Raw genomic sequence first — 27,866 nt, 5'->3', positions numbered from 1 at the left:
GGAGGAATCCCGCCCAGAATGGGCGGTTTCAAGTGCATCTTGGTGGGTTTTGAACATATTTTGGGCTGGAAAACTTCAGCAGTATCTGGCAACAGATACTGCTGACGTTTTCCAGCCCAAAATATGTTCAAAACCCACCAAAATGCACTTGAAACCGCTCAACTGGGCGGGAAACCTCCCAATCTGGCAACACTGACTGTAGGCACTGCTGATGGTAGTAACACACGTTTGTGATGAACTGAACACCCAAGAGATTCTTTTAAGCTGGGAAGGGTGTCAAAACAATCCAAATCGAAGTGTTCAGAGCACAGGACGGACGTTGGTGAGGGCTCCCACTTGTCACGAGTGCGCCTGACTTGCTTCACCCACTTCGCATGCAGCTTGGGATCTCTGGGAAACTTGAATAAACTTACCCCATCCTTGTAGGTTTTGGAGCAAAAGCCGGCAACACAATGCGAAGGCATAATAACTATATATATATATATATATATATATATATATATATATATATATATATATATATATAATGTATAATAATAATACTAATAATGACAAACTGAACACCTGTCGCATCAACAACAAACTGGTAAGTTAGGAGGAAGGTTCTTTTGCTGACGTCATATAGCTCCTCCTCCTCTTTCGTCTCCTGCACTGAAAAAAATGGCCTGTTAAATTAACACAAAAAAATCTTGTACATCGGTTGCACTTATTAAAATCATATTCACTAAGACCAATTAAGTCATGTTCTGTTTGACTGACATGACTTAATTGGTCTTAGTGGATATGATTTTAATAAGTGCAACCGATGTACAAGATTTTTTTGTGTTAATTTAACAGGTGGGGTGGCACGGTGGTGTAGTGGTTAGCGCTGTCGCCTCACAGCAAGAAGGTCCGGGTTCGAGCCCCGTGGCCGGCGAGGGCCTTTCTGTGCGGAGTTTGCATGTTCTCCCCGTGTCTGCGTGGGTTTCCTCCAGGTGCTCCGGTTTCCCCCACAGTCCAAAGACATGCAGGTTAGGTTAACTGGTGACTCTAAATTGACCGTAGGTGTGAATGTGAGTGTGAATGGTTGTCTGTGTCTATGTGTCAGCCCTGTGATGACCTGGTGACTTGTCCAGGGTGTACCCCGCCTTTCGCCCGTAGTCAGCTGGGATAGGCTCCAGCTTGCCTGCGACCCTGTAGAACAGAATAAAGTGGCTAGAGATAATGAGATGAGATGAGATGAATTTAACGGGCCATTTTTTTCAGTGTGGGTGCTGCAGCCCCGTTAAATTTGCCCAAATAGCCGCGTTTTTTATCATAACTTGTAAAATAGGCGCCTTCGTGAATTAATATATGGATCATCGGGAATTACTTTTTATGTTATAAAACATCGCCAAAGATGTCAGAAACGTGTCATCAGCACTTTAAAGCATATTATTAGTTATCACTATACCAACTTATTTTCTATAAAGTTAGCAACTAAAATGAAATTAATAGGAAAGATGTGCAGTTATGAGAGTGAGTGAGATTAAGGGTTTAACATATCAGAAACATTTACCATAGAAATAGCATTTTTTCTAGTTTAATTAAATTTACAGTTTGAGTCAAGAGAACATTATTTATGCTTGTTTGGCTTCACTATTATAATTTACCCATTCGATACTGTATATCAAATACGTAAATAATAACTATGCCTAACTGTTATTCTAGTAGTCAAACTATCAGATTAATAGTTAATTTTAGATGATATTTATGTCTGGGTGGCACGGTACTGTAGTGGTTAGCTCTGTCGCCTCGCAGCAAGAAGGTCCTGGGTTCAAGCCCAGCGGCTGGCGAGGGCCTTTCTGTGTGGAGTTTGCATGCCCCGGGTGCTCCGGTTTCCCCCACAGTTCAAAGGCATGCAGGTTAGGCTAATTGGTGACTCTAAATTGACCATAGGTGTGAATGTGAGCGTGAATGGTTGTCTGTGTCTATGTGTTAGCCCTGCGATGACCTGGCGACTTGTTCAGGGTGTACCCTGCTTCTCACCCATAGTCAGCTGGGATAGGCTCCAGCTTGCCTGTGACCCTGTAGGACAGGATAAGCGGCTACAGATAATGGATGGATGGATGGATGGATTTATTTCCAGGCGGCATAGTACTGTAGTGGTTAGCTCTGTCGCCTCACAGCAAGAAGGTCCTGGGTTCGAGCCCAACAGCCGACAAGGTAGTTTCATGTTCTCCCTGTGTCTGTGTGGGTTTCCTCCGGGTGCTCCGGTTTCCCCCACAGTCCAAAGACATGCAGATTAGGTTAACTGGTGACTCTAAATTGACCGTAGGTGTGAATGGTTGTCTGTGTCTATGTGTCAGCCCTGTGATAACCTGGCGACTTGTCCAGGGTGTACCCCGCCTCTCGCCCATAGTCAGCTCCAGCTTGCCTGCGACCCTGTACAGGATAAGTGGCAACAGATAATGGGTGGATGGATTTCCATTGTTATTCAAAAGTATTACTAAAATCCCCCCCCCCGGCTATACCGTATATCATAGACACCATTTGAGAATGATGACAGTTTGTTTGGCATGTAGCAGTTCTTCAGCAACACTTGTTGGTTTTTCATTGGCACCCTGAACCTGCTGTGCACTTCTAATAAATCTTATACTAATACTGTAACACAACATTGGAGAGCAGACAGGAGATGCTAAACATAATGAGTAATTGGCTAGAATATATACAGAGCACTAAAAAGAGTGGTGTGCATATCAGAATATATATAATACCCACATTCACTGGATAAGAGCAATCACGCGCTCTGATTGGCTACCCTACTACTAGGATATCAGCTCATTTACCATGAGTAGAGAAAAACAAAATGGCAGAGCTTTTTGCTAATTGCCAGCCAAGGACAAAATAAAAACTCTACTCGAAAACAAAACCCCCAAAAATACAAAAAAACAAAAGCAACAAAATATGGAACGAAAGTATTTGATGCTAAGAACATATCTTTTTTTTATTTTTCAAGAAATATTATAGCATTTTTCACAAATTGCTACTGTCATTTCGCCGGTTTGTTTACATTCTTCATCTTTAAGCATTAAAATTTGTTGAATTTTTTAGAATTTTTCAAAAGCTCAAAGAAGTTTGAAAATTACATAACTGAAATGTCCAAGGAAGAGTTAAATAAATGTCTAAAGCTATTCTATACTTCGGCAAGACGGCACTTTCTACAAAAAACAAAACAAAACAAAAAAAACCCACAACACTAAAATCAATTCGTGCAGCCATCGATAGGTTTTTAAGAAGTCCGCCTAAGGAGAAATGATTTTGTCAGACCTTTTGTAGAAAGTTTTTATTTGTCAAATTTGCAAAAATAAAAATAAAAAGGCTCTGTTTCTCAAAATCCAGTGAATGTGGATAGAATAAAACAATTATTCCATTCAGTTTTGTCGTACATGGCTTACAGCTACGCGTCTCGTCATGTATATATATATATATATATATATATATATATATATATATATATATATATATATATATATATATGTGTGTGTGTGTGTGTGTGTGTGTGTGTGTGTGTATGTATATTGTATGTATATTGTATATTGTGTGTGTGTTCTAGGTACATTGGCGCTCTGGGTGCACGGGTAATATGTGATAATGTGCCAGGTCTGGTGAATAAGCAGAGACAGTTGTGTCAGAAGTATCCAGACATAATGCAGTCAATCAGCGAGGGAGGAAAGGAGTGGATTCGTGAGTGTCAGCACCAGTTCAGACACCACCGCTGGAACTGCAGCACAATTGAGCGTGACTACACTGTCTTCGGCAGGGTCATGCAACGCAGTGAGTGTCTCTGTTTGTGTGAATATTTGTCTGGAAACAGTGAGTGAGGTAGTGCCAGTGCTGATAGCTGAATGTGATATAGAGCATGGGGATTTGCACCACCAAACTTGAATTTACTACAAAATAGAGTATTTTGGAAAGCTGAAACAGTTGCTGTTTTCCAGCCAATAAAATCCTTAAAAGCCTTTTAAGTTCTTTTTTTTTCTTTTGATGTTCTTTCAGCTGTCATTCATCCTTCACTCCTTTCAGTCTTCACTTAATATATCCAGTCTCTGTTTGTCTCAGCCAATCACATGTATCTGGTTCTCTTTTTGGGGAGATTTGTTCATGCTTTGAGAAAAGCCAGGACCATATTTATGAAGGATTTAAGTACCGGTCTCACTGCAATCGTTCCACCTTCAGATGAGCTGCCCGCTCTCTAATGTACTCAGTATGATATCTAACGTAAAATCTGAACTTCAGATCAACAGTTTTACTCAGAGGCCTGATAAAGAGACTAATTTATTTGTGCAGTCTGGCAAATTACACGTTATACATGATTTATAAATAATAATCGGATAATTTACATTCTGTGCAACAGAAGGGGAGGAAATATTTACGTAAGGATTGCATGTACTAAATGTTCCTGATAGCCATGGAGAGTTTGGGTCATATAAATGTGAAACTTGCTATATATCTGCATAATTGTGTGAAATATAATGCAGATTATAGGTGGTTAGATGGATCAGGAAAAAAAAAAAACACTGCATGCAAAATAAAATAGCAAAAGTATGAGTGACAACCTGGACATCTGCCCAAAGACCTTTGGGTATGCAAGAAAAAAAAGACTAAATAATAGAACTAGTGCATCGTTCATGGTAAACCCTTATGAAAACTCATTATACCCCTTGCATTCTTCCCCTATTTCACCTTGAAGATTTAAAAAAATATACAATTATGTACATAATTTATATTTGTTTGTTTTTAAGAAAATTGTGTTGATATAGTTGGTTGCTATATTTGGGGGTGGGACTGGCTTGGCTTTTAGAAAGCATCTACAGAATTTTAATAGTTAGCAAAGCTTAGGAAAAAAAAGTCAAAATGAACCAACATGTAAATTATTAACCATTTTGGCAACCAAAAGTAAAGAAGCATACAGTGGGGTACACAGGACCACTCGTCAAAATGCTTCTGTTTGGTATTCGTTTTCAATTTACCACAAAGGTTTTCATTCGGCGGCACGGTGGTTTAGTGGTTAGCGCTGTCGCCTCACAGCAAGAAGGTCCTGGGTTCGAGCCCCGTGGCCGGTGAGGGCCTTTCTGTGCGGAGTTTGCATGTTCTCCCCGTGTCCGCGTGGGTTTCCTCCGGGTGCTCCGGTTTCCCCCACAGTCCAAAGACATGCAGGTTAGGTTAACTGGTGACTCTAAATTGACCGTAGGTGTGAATGTGAGTGTGAATGGTTGTCTGTGTCTATGTGTCAGCCCTGTGATGACCTGGCGACTTGTCCAGGGTGTACCCTGCCTTTCGCCCATAGTCAGCTGGGATAGGCTCCAGCTTGCCTGCGACCCTGTAGAACAGGATAAAGCGGCTAGATAATGAGATGAGGTTTTCATTCGGAATGAGATTATCAGCAACAACTTGTGAAAAGCAGAATTTCAGAAATACTTAAATGAATTTCAGAATTACTTAGTATTTCGTATGTCCCCTGTTTGCTTGAATGACAGTGTGCAGGTGGCACGGTGGTGCGGTGGTTAGCACTGTCACAGCAAAAAGTTTCTGTGTTTGAACCGCGCGGCTGACTGGGGCCTTTCTGTGTGGAGTTTGCACGTTCTCCTTGTGCCTATGCGGGTTTCCTCTGGGTCCTCTGGTTTCCTCCCAAAGTCACATTAACTCAACTAGCTACTCTAAATTGTCCATAAGTGTGAGTGTGAACGATTGTTCATCTCTGTGTTACCCCATGATAGATTGGCGACCTGCCCAGGGTGCTCTCGTATGAAGTCAGCTGGGATTGGCTCCAGCTTCCACCGCAACCCTGACAGATAAGCAATGTAGATAATGGATGGATGGATGGATGGATGGATGGACAGTGTTTACTTGAGCTGACACAGAGTCCACAAGTTTGAGTAAAATCTGATGATCCATGCTAAAGATCAAATCCCTTGGATTGCCATCTAAACACCTGCTTCAGTGGAAGGAATTGGTTCCAATTAACAAAGGAGTTTACATGATTAATCACATATATTTGCTTACCTCTAAATTGACCATAGGTGTGAGTGTGAATGGTTGTCTGTGTCTATGTGTCAGCCCTGTGATGACCTGGCGACTTGTCCAGGGTGTACCCCGCCTTTCGCCCGTAGTCAGCTGGGATAGGCTCCAGCTTGCCTGCGACCCTGTAGAACAGGATAAAGTGGCTAGAGATAATGAGATGAGATGAGATATTTGCTTACATTTAATTAGGGACCTAGAAATTGTGCAGCACCATGAATATTAAATAGTCAAGATGTTGCACATTTCCTTTATCTTGTTGTAGAATTTTCAAAGTTCTACTCAAAACTTTGTTTACTTGGATCCCACTGTATATTACAAATGAGTTTTTATACTACTACTATTACTATTAGTATCACGACTACTACCTCTACTACTACTAGAAGAAGCTTTTATTTGTCGTGTATACGTTACAGCACAGTGAATTCCCCCCCGGCATATCCCAGCTTGTTAGGAAGCTGGGATCAGGGTGCAGGGTCAGCCATGATACAGCGCCCCAGGAGCAGAGAGGGTTAAGGGCCTTGCTCAAGGGCCTAACAGCGGCAGCTTGGTGGTACAGGGGCTTAATCACCGACCTTCTAATAAGCAACTTTAGTAATTACTACTACTAACTCCTCCTACTACAACCCCGATTCCAAAAAAGTTGGGACAAAGTACAAATTGTAAATAAAAACAGAATGCAATGATGTGGAAGTTTCAAAATTTAATATTTTATTCAGAATAGAACATAGATGACATATCAAATGTTTAAACTGAGAAAATGTATCATTTAAAGAGAAAAATTAGGTGATTTTAAATTTCATGACAACAACACATCTCAAAAAAGTTGGGACAAGGCCATGTTTACCACTGTGAGACATCCCCTTTTCTCTTTACAACAGTCTGTAAACGTCTGGGGACTGAGGAGACAAGTTGCTCAAGTTTAGGGATAGGAATGTTAACCCATTCTTGTCTAATGTAGGATTCTAGTTGCTCAACTGTCTTAGGTCTTTTTTGTCATATCTTCCATTTTATGATGCACCAAATGTTTTCAATGGGTGAAAGATCTGGACTGCAGGCTGGCCAGTTCAGTACCCGGACCCTTCTTCTACGCAGCCATGATGCTGTAATTGATGCAGTATGTGGTTTGGCATTATCATGTTGGAAAATGCAAGGTCTTCCCTGAAAGAGACGTCATCTGGATGGGAGCATATGTTGCTCTAGAACCTGGATATACCTTTCAGCATTGATGGTGTCTTTCCAGATGTGTAAGCTGCCCATGCCACACGCACTAATGCAACCCCATACCATCAGAGATGCAGGCTTCTGAACTGAGCGCTGATAACAACTTGGGTCGTCCTTCTCCTCTTTAGTCCGAATGACACGACGTCCCTGATTTCCATAAAGAACTTCAAATTTTGATTCGTCTGACCACAGAACAGTTTTCCACTTTGCCACAGTCCATTTTAAATGAGCCTTGGCCCAGAGAAGATGTCTGCGCTTCTGGATCATGTTTAGATATGGCTTCTTCTTCGAACTATAGAGTTTTGGATGGCATGGTGAATTGTGTTCACAGATAATGTTCTCTGGAAATATTCCTGAGCCCATTTTGTGATTTCCAATACAGAAGCATGCCTGTATGTGATGCAGTGCCGTCTAAGGGCCTGAAGATCACGGGCACCCAGTATGGTTTTCCGGCCTTGACTCTTACGCACAGAGATTCTTCCAGATTCTCTGAATCTTTTGATGATATTATGCACTCATTATGCACTCATGTAGATGATGATAAGTTCAAACTCTTTGCAATTTTACACTGTCGAACTCCTTTCTGATATTGCTCCACTATTTGTCGGCACAGAATTAGGGGGATTGGTGATCCTCTTCCCATCTTTACTTCTGAGAGCCGCTGCCACTCCAAGATGCTCTTTTTATACCCAGTCATGTTAATGACCTATTGCCAATTGACCTAATGAGTTGCAATTTGGTCCTCCAGCTGTTCCTTTTTTGTACCTTTAACTTTTCCAGCCTCTTATTGCCCCTGTCCCAACTTTTTTGAGATTTGCTACTGTCATGAAATTTCAAATGTCAACAAATTTCAAATATCCATAACTGCTTATCCTGTGCAGGGTTGCGGGCAAGCTGGAGCCTATCTTAGCTGACTACGGGCGAGAGGTGCGGTGCACCCTGGACAAGTCGCCAGGTCATCGCGGACAAACAACCATTCACACTCACAGTCAATTTAGAGCCACTAATCAGCCTAACCTGCATGTCTTTGGACTGTGGGGGAACCTGGAGCATCCGGAGGAAACCCACACAGACACGGGAAGAACATGCAAACTCCACACAGAAAGGTCCCCATCGGCCACTGGGCTCGAACCCAGAACCTTCTTGCTGTGAGGTGGCAGTGCTAACCACTACACCACTGTGCCGCCCACCATAGAAGGATGATGAATGTTATCTCATAGGTTTATACCACATCCAGTCAGTACTTACCGCAGAGCATTTTTTGCCTTGGATATACATAATGAAACCTTTACGTTCTCCTTTTATGTTCTCATTGTTCGTTAACAACATCGGTATGAAAATATGGTAAATATGTAATGTGCAATAGCGATTTGCAAAATCGCTGTGCCATGCCCTTTATAGAGCTCCAAAAATATGTTATGATATGCTAAATCCACTGCAATTTCTTTAGTTTTCTTTAAATCACCCATGCTGTCTCACTTCCACTGTCCTCCCACAATACTGTAGGGAAATGACCAGTTTATGTTTTCTTATTTTCAGTTTAGCCAGTTTAATCAGTGTGAGTGACTGGAAGCCAAACAAAGGGGCTGTTCTCACTAGGAATATGGGGTTGTTGTGAAAAGCAGCCTACCTCAGCTGACTTCCTCGGAACAGCAGTGAGCGGGGTATCACAATGCCCGGCTTTAAACAGTTTATCTGACTGGAAAGAAGCCCATCCCAGAGAGCTTACTCCTGCACTAATATTTAAAAGTAACACTTACACTATGTGCTGATGCATCCTTTCAGCCCTGTCAGGAGCAGATGAACAAGTTACACGGGTGTGTGTGATATTGTTTGGGATTGCAAGGCTCTTTCTTAAACAAGATGGAGTGTGTCATTATATGTTTGAGTGAGTGAGGGAGTGAGCCATTGTGTATGTGTGCATGTTCATCATCCTTTTCTCTAACATCATCTATTTGTGCAGGCAGTCGGGAGGCCGCCTTTGTGTATGCAATCTCCTCGGCGGGTGTTGTGTACGCTATTACCCGTGCTTGCAGCCAGGGGGAACTAAGGACGTGTAACTGCGACCCGCACAAACGTGGCAAAGCAAGGGACGAGCGAGGCGAGTTCGATTGGGGTGGCTGCAGCGACAATATTAACTACGGGATAAAGTTTGCTAAAGCCTTCGTAGACGCCAAAGAGCGGACAGTGAAGGATGCACGAGCACTTGTGAACCTTCATAACAATCGCTGTGGAAGAATGGTAAGCACTGAGCAATCAGGATATCTGATTTTTGATGTACTTATGCCCTTGTTCTTTCAAATTCATCCAAATTTCTCATGTCATCATGTTGTATAATCCCAACATTTTCTTTATAGTGGTGCTCCTTGCATGCACTTTGCTTGCGTGGCGCAGAGCCCCATACTTAAGAGAATATGGTAATGCATCAGCCTGATTTTTGATGGCTTTGACCACACGACATCTGTATGTACAACGAGTAATGTATGTGTACCACCATAGGGAACCCAATCATAAGTGCAAGGCAACGTACCTCATAAACACTTGACCACCAGATAATGAAATTTGTATCTTTATTTACATAAGCTAGATGGGTTTTTATTCAGCGCCTATTTTAATTTTCTTTTTAAAAAATAACGTGGGATTATTTACCAACACATTTTATGGAAAATATTCACAACAATTTCATATAAAACTAGTTAAAACAGCTTTATTAGTCCACTAACTTGGACAATTTACAGTTTCTGTCATGTAAGGGCAACAGACGAATGTAAGTGCAGGAAGAGTTTTATTGAAAACAAGATAGCAAACAGATCAGAGGTAATACAATAATCACAGTCCAAAAACACAAACAGAAAAGCGATACAAAACACAAGGCTTTCGCAAAGTCTGTGTGTTACTGAGAGTCCTTATATGATTGCACTCTAATCAAGAACAAGTGCATGTTAATTAGTCCTAATGCGGTTTGCAATCTGTGGCTGTGTGCTCTGAGCGCCAAAGTGCGTGGAAGTGAAAGATGTAACCAGAAAACTGTTTGACCTATCAAATTTGATATTCGATCGTAACTATATAGTAATAATGTAAAGTGAAAGTGCCGGTTCACTACTGTCCCCCAGGCACCCAGCAGAGTCACACAATAATAAATGTCGTGGTGTTGTTTCTGGCGCATGGCATGCAGTGTCAAAGAAAGGAATAAATATGTATTCGTAACTGTGATGCATCTTTCATGATTGGTATTGCTGTCACAAGACAATGCAGCAATTTACTGATGCAAAATATACTACACACCACAATATTATTATCCTATTCAGGTTGATTTTGTGCCCTTGTAAATATTTTGTTCATACATTCATTGGGAGCTCTGCTTTTAGGCACTGTATATATATATATATATATATATCATCTCATCTCATTATCTCTAGCCGCTTTATCCTTCTACAGGGTCGCAGGCAAGCTGGAGCCTATCCCAGCTGACTATGGGCGAAAGGCGGGGTACACCCTGGACAATTCGCCAGGTCATCACAGGGCTGACACATAGACAGACAACCATTCACACTCACATTCACACCTACGGTCAATTTAGAGTCACCAGTTAACCTAACCTGCATGTCTTTGGACTGTGGGGGAAACCGGAGCACCCGGAGGAAACCCACGCGGACACAGGGAGAACATGCAAACTCCACACAGAAAGGCCCTTGCCGGCCCCGGGGCTCGAACCCAGGACCTTCTTGCTGTGAGGCGACAGCGCTAACCACTACACCACCGTGCCGCCCCATATATATATATATATATATATATATATATATATATAATGTGTGTGTGTGTGTAATTCTATTCTAACGAGTATTGTGTTGGTTGGTGGCCATTTTGAAAACAGCCAACACTATAATGACCAATGCTATTGATGGCTCTAATAAAATGCACTTTTCTGAAAATTTGTCAATAAACTATGCTAAATTGCCTCAGATTAGTTCGAGAAGCAAGCACTTTTGTTGCCATCAGTAACATTTCTGATTACAATGATTACTTTTTTTTTTAAATGGCTGTCAACGAACACAGCAAGATGGATCATAATGAAATATTAGCCCATGTTTACATTAGACCGTATCAGCGGATCATCAGATTAACATTTTTAAAACGATTAGTGTGCACACAGCAACACCAATACACGATTTGCGTGCACACAGCAACACCAATACATGGATACGCTCGGCTCCGCAGGCATCCTGCGCTCCAAATCACTCCGCCCTGAACAGCGAGTGCCCTCTGGAGGGTGCGCACTCTGGCCCTGCGCAGCTCACAGAGCGCGCGAGTGAAGTGCACAAGCCATGATTCGGGACTGAGCCGCTGTGTGTGTGATCCCAGCGCATATCACTTACCACTTGCAAGTGGAAGGATGGCAAGCCTAAAGACAATCATAACTACACAATGGGCAGTATTTGCATCAGTATTTGCAGTATTTTCATACTTTTATACTCTTTAATGAAAGGTGATACAAGGCGGAAGTCCGCGCCGTTTTTCAGCAGTCGCGTCACATGACCAACGCCAGCAAATCAGGAAGGTGGATGTCACAGTGACGTTGTCCAATGAGACGCCAGCTAGAGCTCAGCACAGCGTATCCGCGTATTCTCAATGTTTACACAGCACCGGAGCTGACACGATCTGGATTGAATACGTGGACGCTGGCGGATTCCCGTTTCCCAGCGTTTCCAGGCGGTTTAATGTAAACGGACAGTGCATCCGCGAAGAAAACGAGACAGATACGGTCTAATGTAAACGTAGCCTTAGAAATTGCAGTTAGCTTAATATCCATCCATCCATCCATTTTGGCATATCACTACAGTGACCCGCTCTGATGGCTTCAGCCATCAAAGTCTCTAGGGAACATTACAGTTATGGTTTTTCGTTGCCTTCTACTGGATTACCATGGCGTCACCGGTTCTCGTTAATCTAAGCTGCTTTTGACAGTTCTTGCATCAAATATGCATTTGAATGAAGTCTTTGTTGGTTAATTTTAGTGCTAATACATTTTTCTGAAATAAATGACATAAAAAACTCACCAGAAAAAACGTTTTCTAGCAAAAAAACAAACTTCTAAAGCCTTGCTCAAAATACATGTGGGAAATTCCGCGTCACGTGTTCTCGAGCTATATGACGTCAGCTGAAATGGGCACGGAATTCCGTATGGTGTCCCATGCAGAACATGCCAAAAAAACCCAACGGTATTGTCAACGGTATTCTGGCAGCTTTATAAACGCTGATGCCATCTTCTTTTACTCTTTGGTAAGCTCGGACCATGTCATCATGGTGCCAAGATCTTAACTGGGCAGGACGACTCGAGTTCAAGAGCTATGGAGATAGAAAAACCTCTAGTAAGGAAACATGTCACACCTTTATACACTGCAATTTTTCATGAAAATATCAATAAACATTTAACATGCATGTCCCAAAGAGGCACCGTAGCAGAATATATCAAGTGCACTTCCGGTTTACTTTCAGTTCTATTTTTAGCAGGTGATCACGAATGACAATTTAGCCAGCGTCCGTGACAACAGGCTTCACTTGAAGGCTTTAATTTCAATTTATTTGTACCATGTAAAAAGAATTAAGCTAGAATCGGATTCAGAAGGCTTTTACTTATTTAGGTTAGTATATATTTACCTTTATACGTAGCATTTTTGCGATTTTCGGCAAGAAAATAGCTCATCCACTGACAAAAACAAAAGGGCTTCCCTAATGTCAAAACGCGTCATAATCTTGCGGAAATTCCGAAAATAACGCGATAGCTCGAGAACACGTGATGCACGAGAACTGGTGACGTCACGATATTATAGAGCTTTTCTCCTCTCAACCATTCACACTCACATTCACACCTATAGACCCTTTTCAGTCACGTGACCTTCGTAAACGCGACCGCCATTTTGGACATGTAGTGGACTTCGGCTCGAATCAGTTTGAATGCGAGGAAGGCGACAAACGAAAAACATAAAAGAAAAAGGAGCAAGATGCAGAAAACACCTTCACTATCCAGCGACGTAGGGCATTTACAGGGCGAGCAGAGGGAGAGGTATTTGCAAAAATTGAGGTTAGCAGGCTTAGAGAACGACGTTTACCTGCTTCCACCAGGATTGTTCACTGACGTACGGAAGTACACGAAGCCCTCATCTTTACCTGACTTCGGCCCACATGATCTGTATACCTATGTCATTAAAAACCCATCGCCATACACATACACGCCAATGTCCGAGGTTCCGGAGCGCGCTCTGGCTTGCTCCAGGAGTGCTCTGGCCGAGGTTCCGGAGCGCGCTCTGGCTTGCTCCAGGAGTGCTCCGGCCGAGGTTACGGAGCGCACTCCGGCTTGCTCCGGAGCAAACCGGCGCGCGCTGCTTAATTTGAGGGCAACCTCGGCCGGAGCACTCCGGAGCAAGCCGGCGCGTGCTGCTTAGTTTGAGGGGAACCTCGGCCGGAACACTCCGGGAGCAAGCCGGCGCGCGCTGCTTAATTTGAGGGCGAGCAAGCCGGAGCGCGCTCCGGAACCTCGGACGTTGGTTCTGGCAGCTATTTATACTGGATCCAGTGTAAATAGCTGCCAGATCATAATTACAGTAAACTAGTAAATAGAGTAAAGGAAAAACTTGAGACTGAAAGGTTTTAACAGTCATCCAAATGACTGAACGTTAACATTGCTACAGTAACATACTAGCTACTATGTTGTTGACATTAGCTAGTCAACAATAGCTACTACAGAAGAACAAAGAGGTTACAATGGGTTATTTTAGCCTATTTGGTTACACACTCGCCGCCACAGAATGTTAACAGCAATGTAATGCCTTTTCTGGCTAATTTTATTCGTCTTACCTCCAACAAAGTGGTCACTACACAAGTGTTGGTATGCCGAGGGCTGCCAATCTGTTAATGGCCGCTATCCATCTTCTCCGTCGGGATCCGATAAAATGATAAACCTTGCCTTGTTTGTTGATGGTTACTACATCCAGGTGCACAACAATATAGTGGCATGATGGAAGTCTTGCTGAAAGTAAAAACTTTCTTTGCTGCCGTTCCTCAATGCTGGCTGTGGTAAACTACTGGTAGTACACGTCCAAAATGGTGGCCGCGTTTGTCGTGACGTCACGTGAAAAGGGTCCATGGACAATTTAGAGCTACCAATTAGCCTAACCTGCATGTCTTTGGACTGTGGGGAAAACCAGAGCACCCGGAGAAAACCCACACAGACATGGGGAGAACATAGCACAAGATAATAAATGTAATACATATTGCTAGTTAAATGCATTAATACAGACACAAATGAGCATATTACATTTTCTCCATGCAGGACAACTCAGCCATCGTCATTATGCTTCTCTCAAAAATTGTTTGAAGTTGCACACAGTCTTTGCACCCTGCCAAAATGTCATGAAGTTCTTGGCCACATTTTGGCTATGAGCTGGTGTTCTCTTTTCACATCACAGTCAAAAAGATGTTGTATGGCATCTGTGCAAGCTAAGAAACAACAGTTCAGAAACCGTAGTGCATATTATAGTTACAGCCTTGTGTTGCATCACCATGAAGTGCATTTTGTTTAAGAATACATACCAAATAAATCTTTTGAGTTGCAAAAGTCAGTAATAAGTAGTATCTCTGGTTGTTGAATGAGCAAAGAAAAATGCTGGTAACTAGCTAACCTACTGAACCTACTTGTACACTGGGTAATTAAAAAAAAGTCTATTACACAACCTGATTTCATCAGAAATTCAGATAAAAGTTGAAAGAACAAGGGCAATGTGATTGGATTTTGTTTGAATCCACCCTGGTGAAAAATAAATGTACTTTATTGTATTTAAAGTATATTCATATTTTCAATAGTATATTGAAAATGTACTTACACAAATTGTACTTTTTGTAAATATATAAAAAGTATACTAACATCACGCTTTCACGCTAACACTTAACACACTTTAAAATAATTATACTATATTACACTTTATAGAAATATATTATACTAAAATATACTTTAAGTGAAAGTTGTGTAATTTAGCACATAAATATACACTAAATACACTTCAAGTTGCACTTTTCTACAATTTAATTACAATTAAAATATATTTAGTACAAAATTAGTTGTTCCAAACTAGCATGCCTCAAGTTAACTAATCATAAACACACTTGAAGTATATTGATGATTAGTGTGGCTTCAAGTACACAAAAGTATGCTAAATTTTAGTACACTTGGCACATTTATTTTTCACCAGGGCATACAAATAGAGTTATAAGAAAAGATGCTGAAGCTAATCCTTACCTTTAATCTATTGCAAATTTGCAAAAGTAATAGCATTTCGGATGATGAAGTCTACCAAAGTATGGTAGACGTTTGAATGTTTAATCAAATGGAAAATCATTTCAAAGCAGTTAATGATCAGACAGAAGATATTTATTCACTACACTATATAAACTTCCAGTCCCCATGTTCCTGTCTGTTTTTACCAGTCAGTGAAACGCTTTATGAAGCTAGAGTGTAAGTGTCATGGCGTCAGTGGGTCCTGCACCTTAAGGACTTGCTGGTTGGCGATGTCTGACTTCCGGAAGACTGGAGATTACCTCCGCAAAAAATACAATGGTGCCATTGAAGTCACTGTGAATCAAGATGGAGCAGGATTCACTGTGGCTCACAAGGACTTCCGGAATGCCACCAAAAATGATCTGGTGTACTTCGAGAACTCACCTGACTACTGCTTAATGGACAAAGCTGCAGGTATGACACATTGACTGTTGATGCTTGAATGTACTAAGACTGTTAATGACATAGTCAGAATCCATAGTTACTGGATCAGAGCTGTGTTTTGGCAGTATAGATGCCTAAAGCTGGTTTGATTTAGGGAATGTATGCATGAGAGAGTGCGAGGCAGGTGGGATTTACTGCCCACAGTAAGCGGATTCTCACACCTGCCCCAGCCTAGCCCTCTGCCACACATGCCCTGGGGTAACGAGGGAGTGAGAAGCTTTAAAAGGGTCATGAGAGGTGGAGCGTGATGTTTCTGCCCCGTTAATCCGTGACACTCTCGCACAGTGACCCTGCTGCCCACAGGGAGTGCAGTTAGACACACATCCACAGCATACACTCACCTCTACAATTATAAGCACACTACTTAAAGGTTGTGGTAGATTAGTAGATAAGGTTCTGCACTAATGTCTGGAGCGTTTGGAGATCGACACTCAAACATGCTAGAGAACATCTCAGTCTTATGATTAACTTTCCTGATGCAAGTAATTAAGTGAAGTACAGTAATATCTGTTTGTATGACAAATTTTTCAGAACAACAACAACAATAATAATAATAATGACATACCTTTTATATACCAATGGAAAAGCAATTGATTTGTAATATATTGATTGCTGCTAAAGAGAGGTTAATTGAAATTGCTGCTTTGTTATGACAATATACAAGTCAGGGGAGAAAAAAATTGCATTTTATATTTTCATTTTTTAATAGATGTTTTATTTTGAGCTATTTTATGAATTAGCAAAACCTCAGCAAAGCTACAGTAAATACCATAGTTCATAATGTCTTCACGTGTCTCAAGATTATATTTTACAGTGGCAAACCGTTACTATTACAGCTGGGACTTCAGCTCAGCCAGAACTTAGCCAGACACACCAAAAAAGCAAAAGGGTAAAGGACTTTGCAAGGGATTAGCGGGAGGGTCTAAGGTACCTCCCTTGTATGTAGTTGTCTATGTTGATTTTAAAAGTACCGAAGTAAATTACACAGGGAAATGAATACTTAAGTCTGGGTGAAAAATACTGTGGCGAGTGTGCGTGGAAGAAGAGTCTGGAGACAAAAATCTTAGTTTCTCGGCCGTTAGCCTGTGCTACTTGCTCTCGATAGCACTGGCTTGACCACTTTATTAGCTTTTGCTAACACTACTAATGAACGCTACACCGGCTGGAAGGTGACTCCACTGCTGCGCCGAGAGTGCTGACTCATGGTTAAGCTAGCGTTGGCCTTCGAGAAGGCCGAGGGTGATAAATTTTTGGTCCGTCCCACGATAAATCAAAATTTGATTGATTAATTCATCTGTCACTTCCTACATAAACATACACTTCCATGGCCTTCTGTCCAGGCAATGAAGTCTTAACCAGTGAATGAGCCAGCTCTAAACTCTTCTCAGCCTAGAGACAACAAACAAAAAAAATTCATTGGATAATGCTATTTTAGTGTTTTCAGGACAGTAAATCTTTCATTTCTGAAGGAAATTTGACAGAAAATGAGGCCAAATTACAACCCCAATTCCAAAAAAGTTGGGACAAAGTACAAATTGTAAATAAAAACAGAATGCAATGATGTGGAAGTTTCAAAATTCCATATTTTATTCAGAATAGAACATAGATGACATATCAAATGTTTAAACTGAGAAAATGTATCATTTAAAGAGAAAAATTAGGTGATTTTAAATTTCATGACAACAACACATCTCAAAAAAGTTGGGACAAGGCCATGTTTACCACTGTGAGATATCCCCTTTTCTTTTTACAACAGTCTGTAAACGTCTGGGGACTGAGGAGACAAGTTGCTCAAGTTTAGGGATAGGAATGTTAACCCATTCTTGTCTAATGTAGGATTCTAGTTGCTCAACTGTCTTAGGTCTTTTTTGTCATATCTTCTGTTTTATGATGCGCCAATGTTTTCTATGGGTGAAAGATCTGGACTGCAGGCTGGCCAGTTCAGTACCCGGACCCTTCTTCTACGCAGCCATGATGCTGTAATTGAGATGCAGTATGTGGTTTGGCATTGTCATGTTGGAAAATGCAAGGTCTTCCCTGAAAGAGACGTCGTCTGGATGGGAGCGTATGTTGCTCTAGAACCTGGATATACCTTTCAGCATTGATGGTGTCTTTCCAGATGTGTAAGCTGCCCATGCCACATGCACTAATGCAACCCCATACCATCAGAGATGCAGGCTTCTGAACTGAGCGCTGATAACAACTTGGGTCGTCCTTCTCCTCTTTAGTCCAAATGACACGGCGTCCCTGATTTCCATAAAGAACTTCAAATTTTGATTCGTCTGACCACAGAACAGTTTTCCACTTTGCCACAGTCCATTTTAAATGAGCCTTGGCCCAGAGAAGATGTCTGTGCTTCTGGATCATGTTTAGATATGGCTTCTTCTTTGAACTATAGAGTTTTAGCTGGCAACGGCGGATGGCACGGTGAATTGTGTTCACAGATAATGTTCTCTGGAAATATTCCTGAGCCCATTTTGTGATTTCCAATACAGAAGCATGCCTGTATGTGATGCAGTGCCGTCTAAGGGCCCGAAGATCACGGGCACCCAGTATGGTTTTCCAGCCTTGACCCTTACGCACAGAGATTCTTCCAGATTCTCTGACTCTTTTGATGATATTATGCACTGTAGATGATGATATGTTCAAACTCTTTGCAATTTTACACTGTCAAACTCCTTTCTGATATTGCTCCACTATTTGTCGGTGCAGAATTAGGGGGATTGGTGATCCTCTTCCCATCTTTACTTCTGAGAGCCGCTGCCACTCCAAGATGCTCTTTTTATACCCAGTCATGTTAATGACCTATTGCCAATTGACGTAATGAGTTGCAATTTGGTCCTCCAGCTGTTCCTTTTTTGTACCTTTAACTTTTCCAGCCTCTTATTGCCCCTGTCCCAACTTTTTTGAGATGTGTTGCTGTCATGAAATTTCAAATGAGCCAATATTTGGCATGAAATTTCAAAATGTCTCACTTCCGACATTTGATATGTTGTCTATGTTCTATTGTGAATACAATATCAGTTTTTGAGATTTGTAAATTATTGCATTCCATTTTTATTTACTATTTGTACTTTGTCCCAACTTTTTTGGAATCAGGGTTGTAGAATTAGAAGAGAATAATTACCATGAAATTATGAAAGAAATTAAAGAATAAAAGAAATTAAATATAACATTTGAAATGCTGATATGTTTGGGCCTCCTGTGAAGGCCTTGAAGGCCCTGATGGTTCCCCCCCCGATATTTTACCATATCATCCACACCTATTTACACAACACAGGTTCATTCCAGCTATCAGATCATTTAGCTCCACATCAATCATAGACACCCCTGCCTTTAGTGGCTGTAACACTGTTTTCAGTAATTGCTGAGTCATATAAACACAGCACCTGCATCAGGCAGACACGGCATGTGTGAGTGGCAGCACTGCACTGAACAGAGTCGAATTACTATCATGGCTAATGGCCATTGGGGCAATGAAGCATGACTCATATTGGTGTATGTGTTATGTCTGGGTTGTGTTTGGGTTTACATCTGACTCAGACAGACAACTTACTAGCTCAGATATTTCAGTGGCTCAGTAACCACCCCCCATCCACTCTACACCCTCCTGGTGGTATTTGGACGCTCAAGGATACAACAAGCTCGTTTTTCAAAAGCCATTGCTTCTTCCTGCCAACATGTCTCTCAAGCTGATGGGAGCATGGCCGCAGGGAATGGGGATACTCCAGTGACAATGATTCTTTTAGCACAGAAGCCTCACTGTCCAGTGCCTGTTTAACCCTAAAACACAAGGAATGCATACCTGAGAGTCAATATAGAGTAAAAATTTATTAGTAGCAAACAACTGTGCAACACTTACATCTCTTGAGAGCTTGGCATCACCATGTTGGGATGTAGTGGTGCTTGAAAGTCTGTGAACCCTTTTATTTTTCTGCATAAATATGACCTAAAAGATAATCAGATTTGCACACAAGTCCTAAAAGTAGATAAAGGGAACCCAATTAAACAAATGAACCAACAAATGTTGCCAGGCAAAACAAACCTTGCCCGGCAGCACTTATTTTATCCCTGTATGTTGATAATGGTAATATTTCTCAATCATCAGCTGTCAGGTCCTATGAAAATCCATGACCTTGAGTTTAACATTTCAAAGTCATTCAAGGTCAAAGGTCATGGTGCCAAATGAAGGCCCATATAGCACTTCCTATAAGTTGATAATGGTAAACATCTGTCTACCATCAACAATTTTCAAGTTACAGCCCTCTGAAAATCCGTGACCTTGAGTTTGACCTTTCAAGGTCAAAGATCATGGTGCCAAACGAAAGGCCATATGGGAGTTCCTATATGCTCATAGTAGTAAACGTCTGTCTATCAGCAACTGTTTTTGAGTTATCATGGAAAATATGTTATTTTGACCGAAAGGTTGACCTTTCCAGTGACCTTGACCTTCACCTTGACCTAATTACCCTCAAAATTTAATCAGGTAATCAACGTGCCATTGCCCACCTACCCTGAAGTCAATCGGGGCAACCGTCTAGATGCTAGATTGTTAACAGGCAGACACACACACACAAACAAACCACACTGATTACAATACCTTGCCTCGCTTACTCCATCGCGGGCGAGGTAAAAATATGATACTTGATCATTTTTTATTGAGAAAAACGATCCAGTATTACACATCTGTGAGTGGCAAAAGTATGTGAAACTTTGCTTTCAGTATCTTGCACCCTTGTGCAGCAGTATCTGCAACTAAACATTTCTGGTAATTGTTAATCTGTGCCGAGTTTCCAAAAAGCATTGTAGCACAAAGATCATCGTTAAATGGTCGCACGAGCAGCACAATGAACAGTCTCTCTCCTAGTTAAGCTGCTCTTAGCGTTAAGAGGCTTTTGGGAAACCCACCACAGTCCTGCACATTGGCTTGGAGGAATTTTAGTCCATTCCTCTGTAGAACAGCTTCAATTCTGGGATGTTGGTGAGTTTCTTCACATTAACTGCTCACACAACATTTTTATTGGATTAAGGTCAGCACTTTGACTTGGCAATTCCAACACATTAACTTGATTCTTCTTTGACCATTCTGTGGTGGAACGTCTTGTGTCGTTGTCTTGCTGCATTATCCATTTTCTTTTGACATTGAATTCACAAACAGATGTCCTAACATTTTCCATTAGAATTTGCTGGTATAATTCAGAATTCATTGTTCTGTCAATAAAGACAAGCCACCCTGACCCAGATGCAACACAACAGGCCCAAACCATGTAAATACTTTTCACAGATGGGATAATGTTCTTATGCTGGAATGCAGCGTTTTCCTTTCTCCAAGCATAATGTTTCTCATTTAAGCCAAAATGTTTAGTTCTCATCCATCCATGAAACATTTTTCCAATAGCCTTCTGGCTTGTCCACATGATCTTTAACAAACTGTACACAGGCAGAAATGTTTATTTTTATTTATTTGTTATTTTAATTTTTTTGAGAGCAGTAACTTTCTCCTTGCAACCCTGCCATGCACACCATTGTTGTTCAGTGTTCTCCTGATGGTGGCTTCATGAACATTAACATAGCCATTATGAGAGGGGCCTTCAGTTGCTGAGAAGTTACCCTGGGTTCCTTTACAACTTCCTAGACTACTACATGCCTTGCACTTGGAGTGATCTTTGTTGGTCAACCACTGGTGGGGAGGGTAACAGTGATCTTGAATTTCCTCCATTTGGACACAATCTGTCTTACTGTGCATTGAGGAGTCCAAACTCTTTAGAGATTTGTTTTGTAACTTTTTCCAGCCTGATGAGCAGCAACATCTCTTTTTCTGAGGTCTTCAGAAATCTCCTTTATTTGTGCAATGACATACTTCCACAAGCATGTCTTGTGAAGATCAGACTTTGATCAGACTTTGGTAGATCTTTTTTCTGTAAATAAAACAGGGCCCCCACTCAACTCTTGATTGTCCTCCCATTGATTGAAAACACCTGACTCTTATTTCACTTCCAAATGAACTGCTAATCCTAGAGGTTCGCATACTTTTGCCACTCACAGATATGTAATATTGGATTATTTTCTTCAATAAATAAATTACCAAGTATAATATTTTGTCTCATTTGTTTAACTGGGTTCTCTTTATCTGCTTTTAGGACGCGTGAAAATCCTATGCTCTTTTAGGTCATATTTATGCAGAAATATAGAACATTCAAAAGGGTTCACAAACTTTCAAGCACCATTGTATATGCATTACATAAAACTGTATGCTACAACGAATGACTTTACACTCTTACTCCATTTATTAGTTAAGCATTTTAGCTTTTACATGTATTAATATACTCTTTTGTTGTTAAGGTTCTTTGGGAACGGCTGGTCGCATCTGCAACAAATCATCTCGAGGGACAGATGGCTGTGAGGTGATGTGCTGTGGGCGGGGCTACGACACAACACGCGTGAAGCGCATCACCAAGTGCGAATGTAAGTTCAAATGGTGCTGCGCTGTTGAGTGTAAAGACTGCGAAGAGTCTGTGGATATACACACCTGCAAAGCTCCGAAACGAGCCGAGTGGCTGGACCAGACCTGAAACCTGGCCAAGTTCTGTCTTCCCTTGTCTTCCTCAAGATCTCATGTGAACGATGGTATTCTGGGATATGATGTCCATCCTTCATGGCTCCTCTCCCTGATCCCTATTCCTTGTTGCATGGCTTTATTATAACTCTGTGAAAGCACTACAACTAAAAAAAAAACAAAAAAAACCCCTGCATTTCTCATGAGCGCCTTGCACACTATGTCCAAACCGGCACATTACTCTGCCTCTCTCTTGCTCTTTATTATATGGTATTGAATTGGGCAGAGGACACTAAGAGTGTAAGAATGAGCTGTGTTGCAACTGTGAACTTTTTTGATGGTGGTTTTTATGTATTGTTTTCTGTGAATTTCCAAAGATATGTTCAAAGTAGTGTTTTGTGCTGCATTTAAAATGCTTTAAGGACTTTATAAAAGAACTCTAGGCCTCAGTATAATACCACTTACTTGTTATTGAGAACACAACTATGTGCTATGTATCAGTCATACCCCTATAACATTGCCTTGCTTTGACTGATAACGAATGTGAATGGAGGCAGCAACGTAAAGAGAAGAAATGGCCTAGAGCTTTGCACACTTTCCACTCACAAAGTGGCCACATTTTGGACAGAAGACCTCAAAGGATTTTACAGAACTTTCTGAAAGATGGAGAGAGAGAGGGTTTTTTTTTTTAAAAAAAGGTCTAAATCTAAAGATGAGCCTGCACTAAGAACACTATCTAACCAAAAATGTAAATATTAATGCATAAATTACAATAAAAGGAAATGCATAACTGTATGAGCATTAACATGAAATACGTGGTCCAAAACATCCATTTACATTCTAGTGAAATTATGGTGTTAGATAAATGCTGATGTTTTGGCTTTTCTGTATAACTTCTGTATACTGCATTGATATTTAAACAAAACTTCACATAAAAGATATGAATTATTAAGCTGTTGTAAGCCATGTTGTCCTACCAGAACATGTAAAAACCTGACTTGAATGATAAAAGTCCATCATGAATTATAATGTTGAAATATAAAGAAACTACTAGTAAGGGACTTTATAAGAACAAGTTATTGTAGTGTGTGTGTGTGTGTGTGTGTGTGTGTGTGTAAGTAAGTAAGGAATTCCTTGGCCTAGCAATTACTGTTTATGGATTAGAGCAATGAAGAAGATCACAGGGTATCTCTCAGGCCAGGGACATTCCTGATTAACTAATATCCATCTGATTACCTTAATAGCAGGACAGCGGGACATAGTGACAGCTATAAATGCTCGTCTCACAGATGGGCTTGTGTTTGCTTCTGGTTTTTTTTTTTTTTATCCCCACATATTTCAAAGCCAAGCTTATCAAAGCACACAGTGTCTAGCTATCCTCCCTGTCTTTCCTCCACGTTATTAGACAGAGAAGAAGTGCCAATGAAATATCCTTTACAGAAAAGAACCTCAAATCAAGTGTTTGGAAGGAAAGTGAGTTTGGATGCTGATTTAGGCTGATCTAATTTAAGTACATAAAAAAAGAAACAACAAAGTAGATAAAGAGAACCCAGTTAAACAAATGAAACAAAAATATTATACTTGGTCATTTATTTCATCTCATCTCATTATCTCTAGCCGCTTTATCCTGTTCTACAGGGTTGCAGGCAAGCTGGAGCCTATCCCAGCTGACTACGGGCGAAAGGCGGGGTACACCCTGGACAAGTCGCCAGGTCATCACAGGGCCGACACATAGACACAGACAACCATTCACACTCACATTCACACCTACGGTCAATTTAGAGTCACCAGTTAACCTAACCTGCATATCTTTGGACTGTGGGGGAAACCGGAGCACCCAGAGGAAACCCACGCGGACACGGGGAGAACATGCAAACTCCACACAGAAAGGCCCTCGCCGGCCCCGGGGCTCGAACCCAGGACCTTCTTGCTGTGAGGTGACAGCGCTAACCACTACACCACCGTGCCGCCCCTGGTCATTTATTTATTGAAGAAAATGATCCAATATTACATATCTGTGAGTGGCAAAAGTATGTGAACTTCTAGGATTAGCAGTTAATTTGAAGGTGAAATTAGAGTCAGGTGTTTTCAATCAATGGGATGACAATCAGGTGTGAGTGGGCACCCTGTTTTATTTAAAGAACAGGGATCTATCAAAGTCTGATCTTCACAACACATGTTTGTGGAAGTGTATCATGGCAGAAACAAAGGAGATTTCTGAGGACCCCAGAAAAAGTGTTGTTGATGCTCATCAGGCTGGAAAAGGTTACAAAACCATCTCTAAAGAGTTTGGACTCCACCAATCCACAGTCAGACAGATTGTGTACAAATGGAGGAAATTCAAGACCATTGTTACCCTCCCCAGGAGTGGTCAACCAACAAAGATCACTCCAAGAGCAAGGCGTGTAGTGTTGTGTTCACACTTATACCGGTACGAAAGTGGTATAACTGTATCGATACAAAGTATACAGGTTCAATTTAGTGCATCTGTCCACACTAGCGAGAAATTTTTGCGGTTTTCTTTCACGGTAGTTGAAATGCGCGTGCGCAAAATGTTTCCGTGGTTACCGAGTAACTTCCTTCCGAGAATATATGGCATCCGTTATTTCGAGATCTCGAGAAAACAAAACAATTATTCCGTGATCTCGAGAAAACAAAACAATTATTTCATGATCTCAGCTGGATCACTGTATCTCCGTCGGTAGAGACGAAGCCGGGCCAGTCTTCTGCGGAGGTGCCGCGGACTAATTTTGAAATTATCCCTTATTAAAAGACTTAATGCAATCTCTCCCTGTGTCAACCCCTGATCAAAATATTGCCTTATTAGGTGATCGATTATTCCAGACATTCTAATGACCAAAGTTGCGTCTATACAGAATGAGAAATAGCCCCAAAGTCAGCATATCACAAGTCTCTTGGCGCACCTGAATGAACCATTTCTCAGCTGTTTACTCAAGATCATGAAATAATTGTTTTGTTTTATCGAGATCACGGAATAATTGTTTTGTTTTCTCGAGATCTCGAAATAATGGTTTTGTTTTCTCGAGATCTTGAATTAGTTGTGTTGTTTTCTCGAGATCCTGAATTAATTATGTCGTTATCTCGGGATAACAAGGTGAAATAAAAAAAAGGATTATATGAAGGGCCTCTCTCGGCTTCCGTACGGATGAAACAACGTGTGTGTGCTTTTTGTTGTCAATGTACAGTGTGTATTTCTGGTGGTCATTTATTCAGTCGAATCATATAAAACGTGCGAGGCAGTTGAGAAAGAAACAAACGAATCTCCGTTCTTCACTATTTTATTCAGCGAAGACATCGATTGAGGTGTGTGACTTTGCGCATGCGCATTATATTTGTATCGATACAGAGCCGCTTCATCTGTCCACACTACAGCGAAGCGCTACAGTACCGATACTGTACCGGTACGAAACCCATACATTTGTGGGTTTCGTACCGATACAGTTATACCGCTACAGTACCGGTATAGTTGCTAGTGTGGACAGGTGTTGCGGTACGAAAGTAGTTTTGTATCGGTACAAAATCCCTAGTGTGGACAGGGTTTAATAGTCGGCAAGGTCACAAAGGACCCCAGGGTAACTTCTAAGCAACTGAAGGCCTCTCTCACATTGGCTAATGTTAATGAGTCCACCATCAGGAGAACACTGAACAACAATGGTGTGCATGGCACGGTTGCAAGGAGAAAGCCACTGCTGTCCAAAAAGAACATTGCTGCTCGTCTGCAGTTTGCTAAGGATCATGTGGACAAGCCAGAAGGCTATTGGAAAAATGTTTTGTGGACAGATGAGACCAAAATAGAACTTTTTGGTTTAAACGAGAAGCATTATGTTTGTAGAAAGGAAAACACTGCATTCCAGCATAAGAACCTTATTTCATCTGTGAAACATGGTGGTGGAAGTATCTTTTTTTTTTTTGCTGCATCTGGGCCAGTACGGCTTGCCATAATTGATGGAACAATGAATTCTGAATTATACCAGCAAATTCTAAAGGAAAATGTCAGGACATCTGTCCATGAACTGAATCTCAAGAGAAGGTGGGTCATGCAGCAAGACAACGACCCTAAGCACACAAGTCATTCTACCAAAGAATTGTTAAAGAAGAATAAAGTTAATGTTTTAGAATGGCCAAGTCAAAGTCCTGACCTTAATCCAATCGAAATGCTGTGGAAGGACCTGAAGCGAGCAGTTCATGTGAAGAAACCCAGCAACATCCCAGAGTTGAAGCTGTTCTGTACGGAGGAATGGGCTAAAATTCCTCCAAGCCAGTGTGCAGGACTGATCAACAGTTACCGGAAACGTTTAGTAGCAGTTATTGCTGCACAAGGGGGGTCACACCAGATACTGAAAGCAAAGGCTCACATACTTTTGCCACTCACAGATATATAATATTGGATCATTTTCTTCAATAAATAAATGACCAAGTATAATGTTTTTGTCTCATTTGTTTAACTGGGTTCTCTTTATCTACTTTTAGGACTTGTGTGAAAATCTGATGTTTTAGGTCATATTTATGCAGAAATATAGAAAATTCTAAAAGGTTCACAAACTTTCAAGCACCACTGTACCACAGAATGCACAATGGATATTAAAAAAAAAGTCTACATACCTCTACTAAAATGGCAGGTTTTTTGTGATTATAAAAAAGAAACCAAGATAAATCCTGTCAGAACTTATTTTGGCTTTATTACGAAATTGCAATGTATACAAAGAAGGTGAAAACAAATCAGAAATTATTTCGGGTAAAAAATGCAAAAAAAAACCATACAAAAACCTGGCTGCATAATTGTGCACACCATTTAATAATCAATGATGCGGCTGTGTTCAATATCGATCAATCACATTCAGTCACATCTTAAATAGTAGTTAGTATACACCTTACATCAATTAAAGTGGCTCTGACTGACCTCAAATAAAATTTGGCTGTTCCTGTAGAACTATCCTGATATCCTCTTGATTGCATCATACTTCAAAAGCCATGGTCTGCAACGAGCTTTCAAAACATGAATGGGATCTCATCATTGAAAGGTATCAATGAGGGCAGTGGTACAAAAAATTATCCAAAGCATTAAATATCCCATGGAGCACAGTGAAGACAATCAATAAGTGGAGAAAATATGGCTCAACAATGACTCTACCAAGATCAGGACATCCCTCCAAGATTGATGAGAAGAGAAAGAGAAAACTGGTCAGGGAGGCCACCAAGAAGCCTACAGCAACATTATAGGAGCTGCAGGATTTCCTGGAAAGTACTGGT

The 27,866-nt window shown here is 41.0% G+C and overlaps 1 protein-coding gene across 1 annotated transcript in view; it reads left to right on the top strand.

Moving 5' to 3' along the window:
* The window catches only part of wnt2bb (wingless-type MMTV integration site family, member 2Bb), a 42,079-nt gene extending 18,583 nt beyond the window's left edge, over nt 1-23,496 (top strand). Inside the window, exons 2-5 of the mRNA XM_060932155.1 lie at nt 3,575-3,795; nt 9,227-9,504; nt 15,745-16,009; nt 22,382-23,496. Of these exons, the coding sequence (XP_060788138.1) occupies nt 3,575-3,795; nt 9,227-9,504; nt 15,745-16,009; nt 22,382-22,611 (994 nt within the window). The 3' untranslated portion in view covers nt 22,612-23,496. The remainder of the gene's footprint in view (nt 1-3,574; nt 3,796-9,226; nt 9,505-15,744; nt 16,010-22,381) is intronic.
* Nucleotides 23,497-27,866: the final 4,370 nt, after the last annotated feature.

Source organism: Neoarius graeffei, chromosome 10 (assembly GCF_027579695.1).
Source record: "Neoarius graeffei isolate fNeoGra1 chromosome 10, fNeoGra1.pri, whole genome shotgun sequence".
NCBI lineage: Eukaryota > Metazoa > Chordata > Actinopteri > Siluriformes > Ariidae > Neoarius > Neoarius graeffei.
Note: the sequence above shows the minus strand (reverse complement) of the source record. Positions and strands in the feature narration are given on the sequence as shown.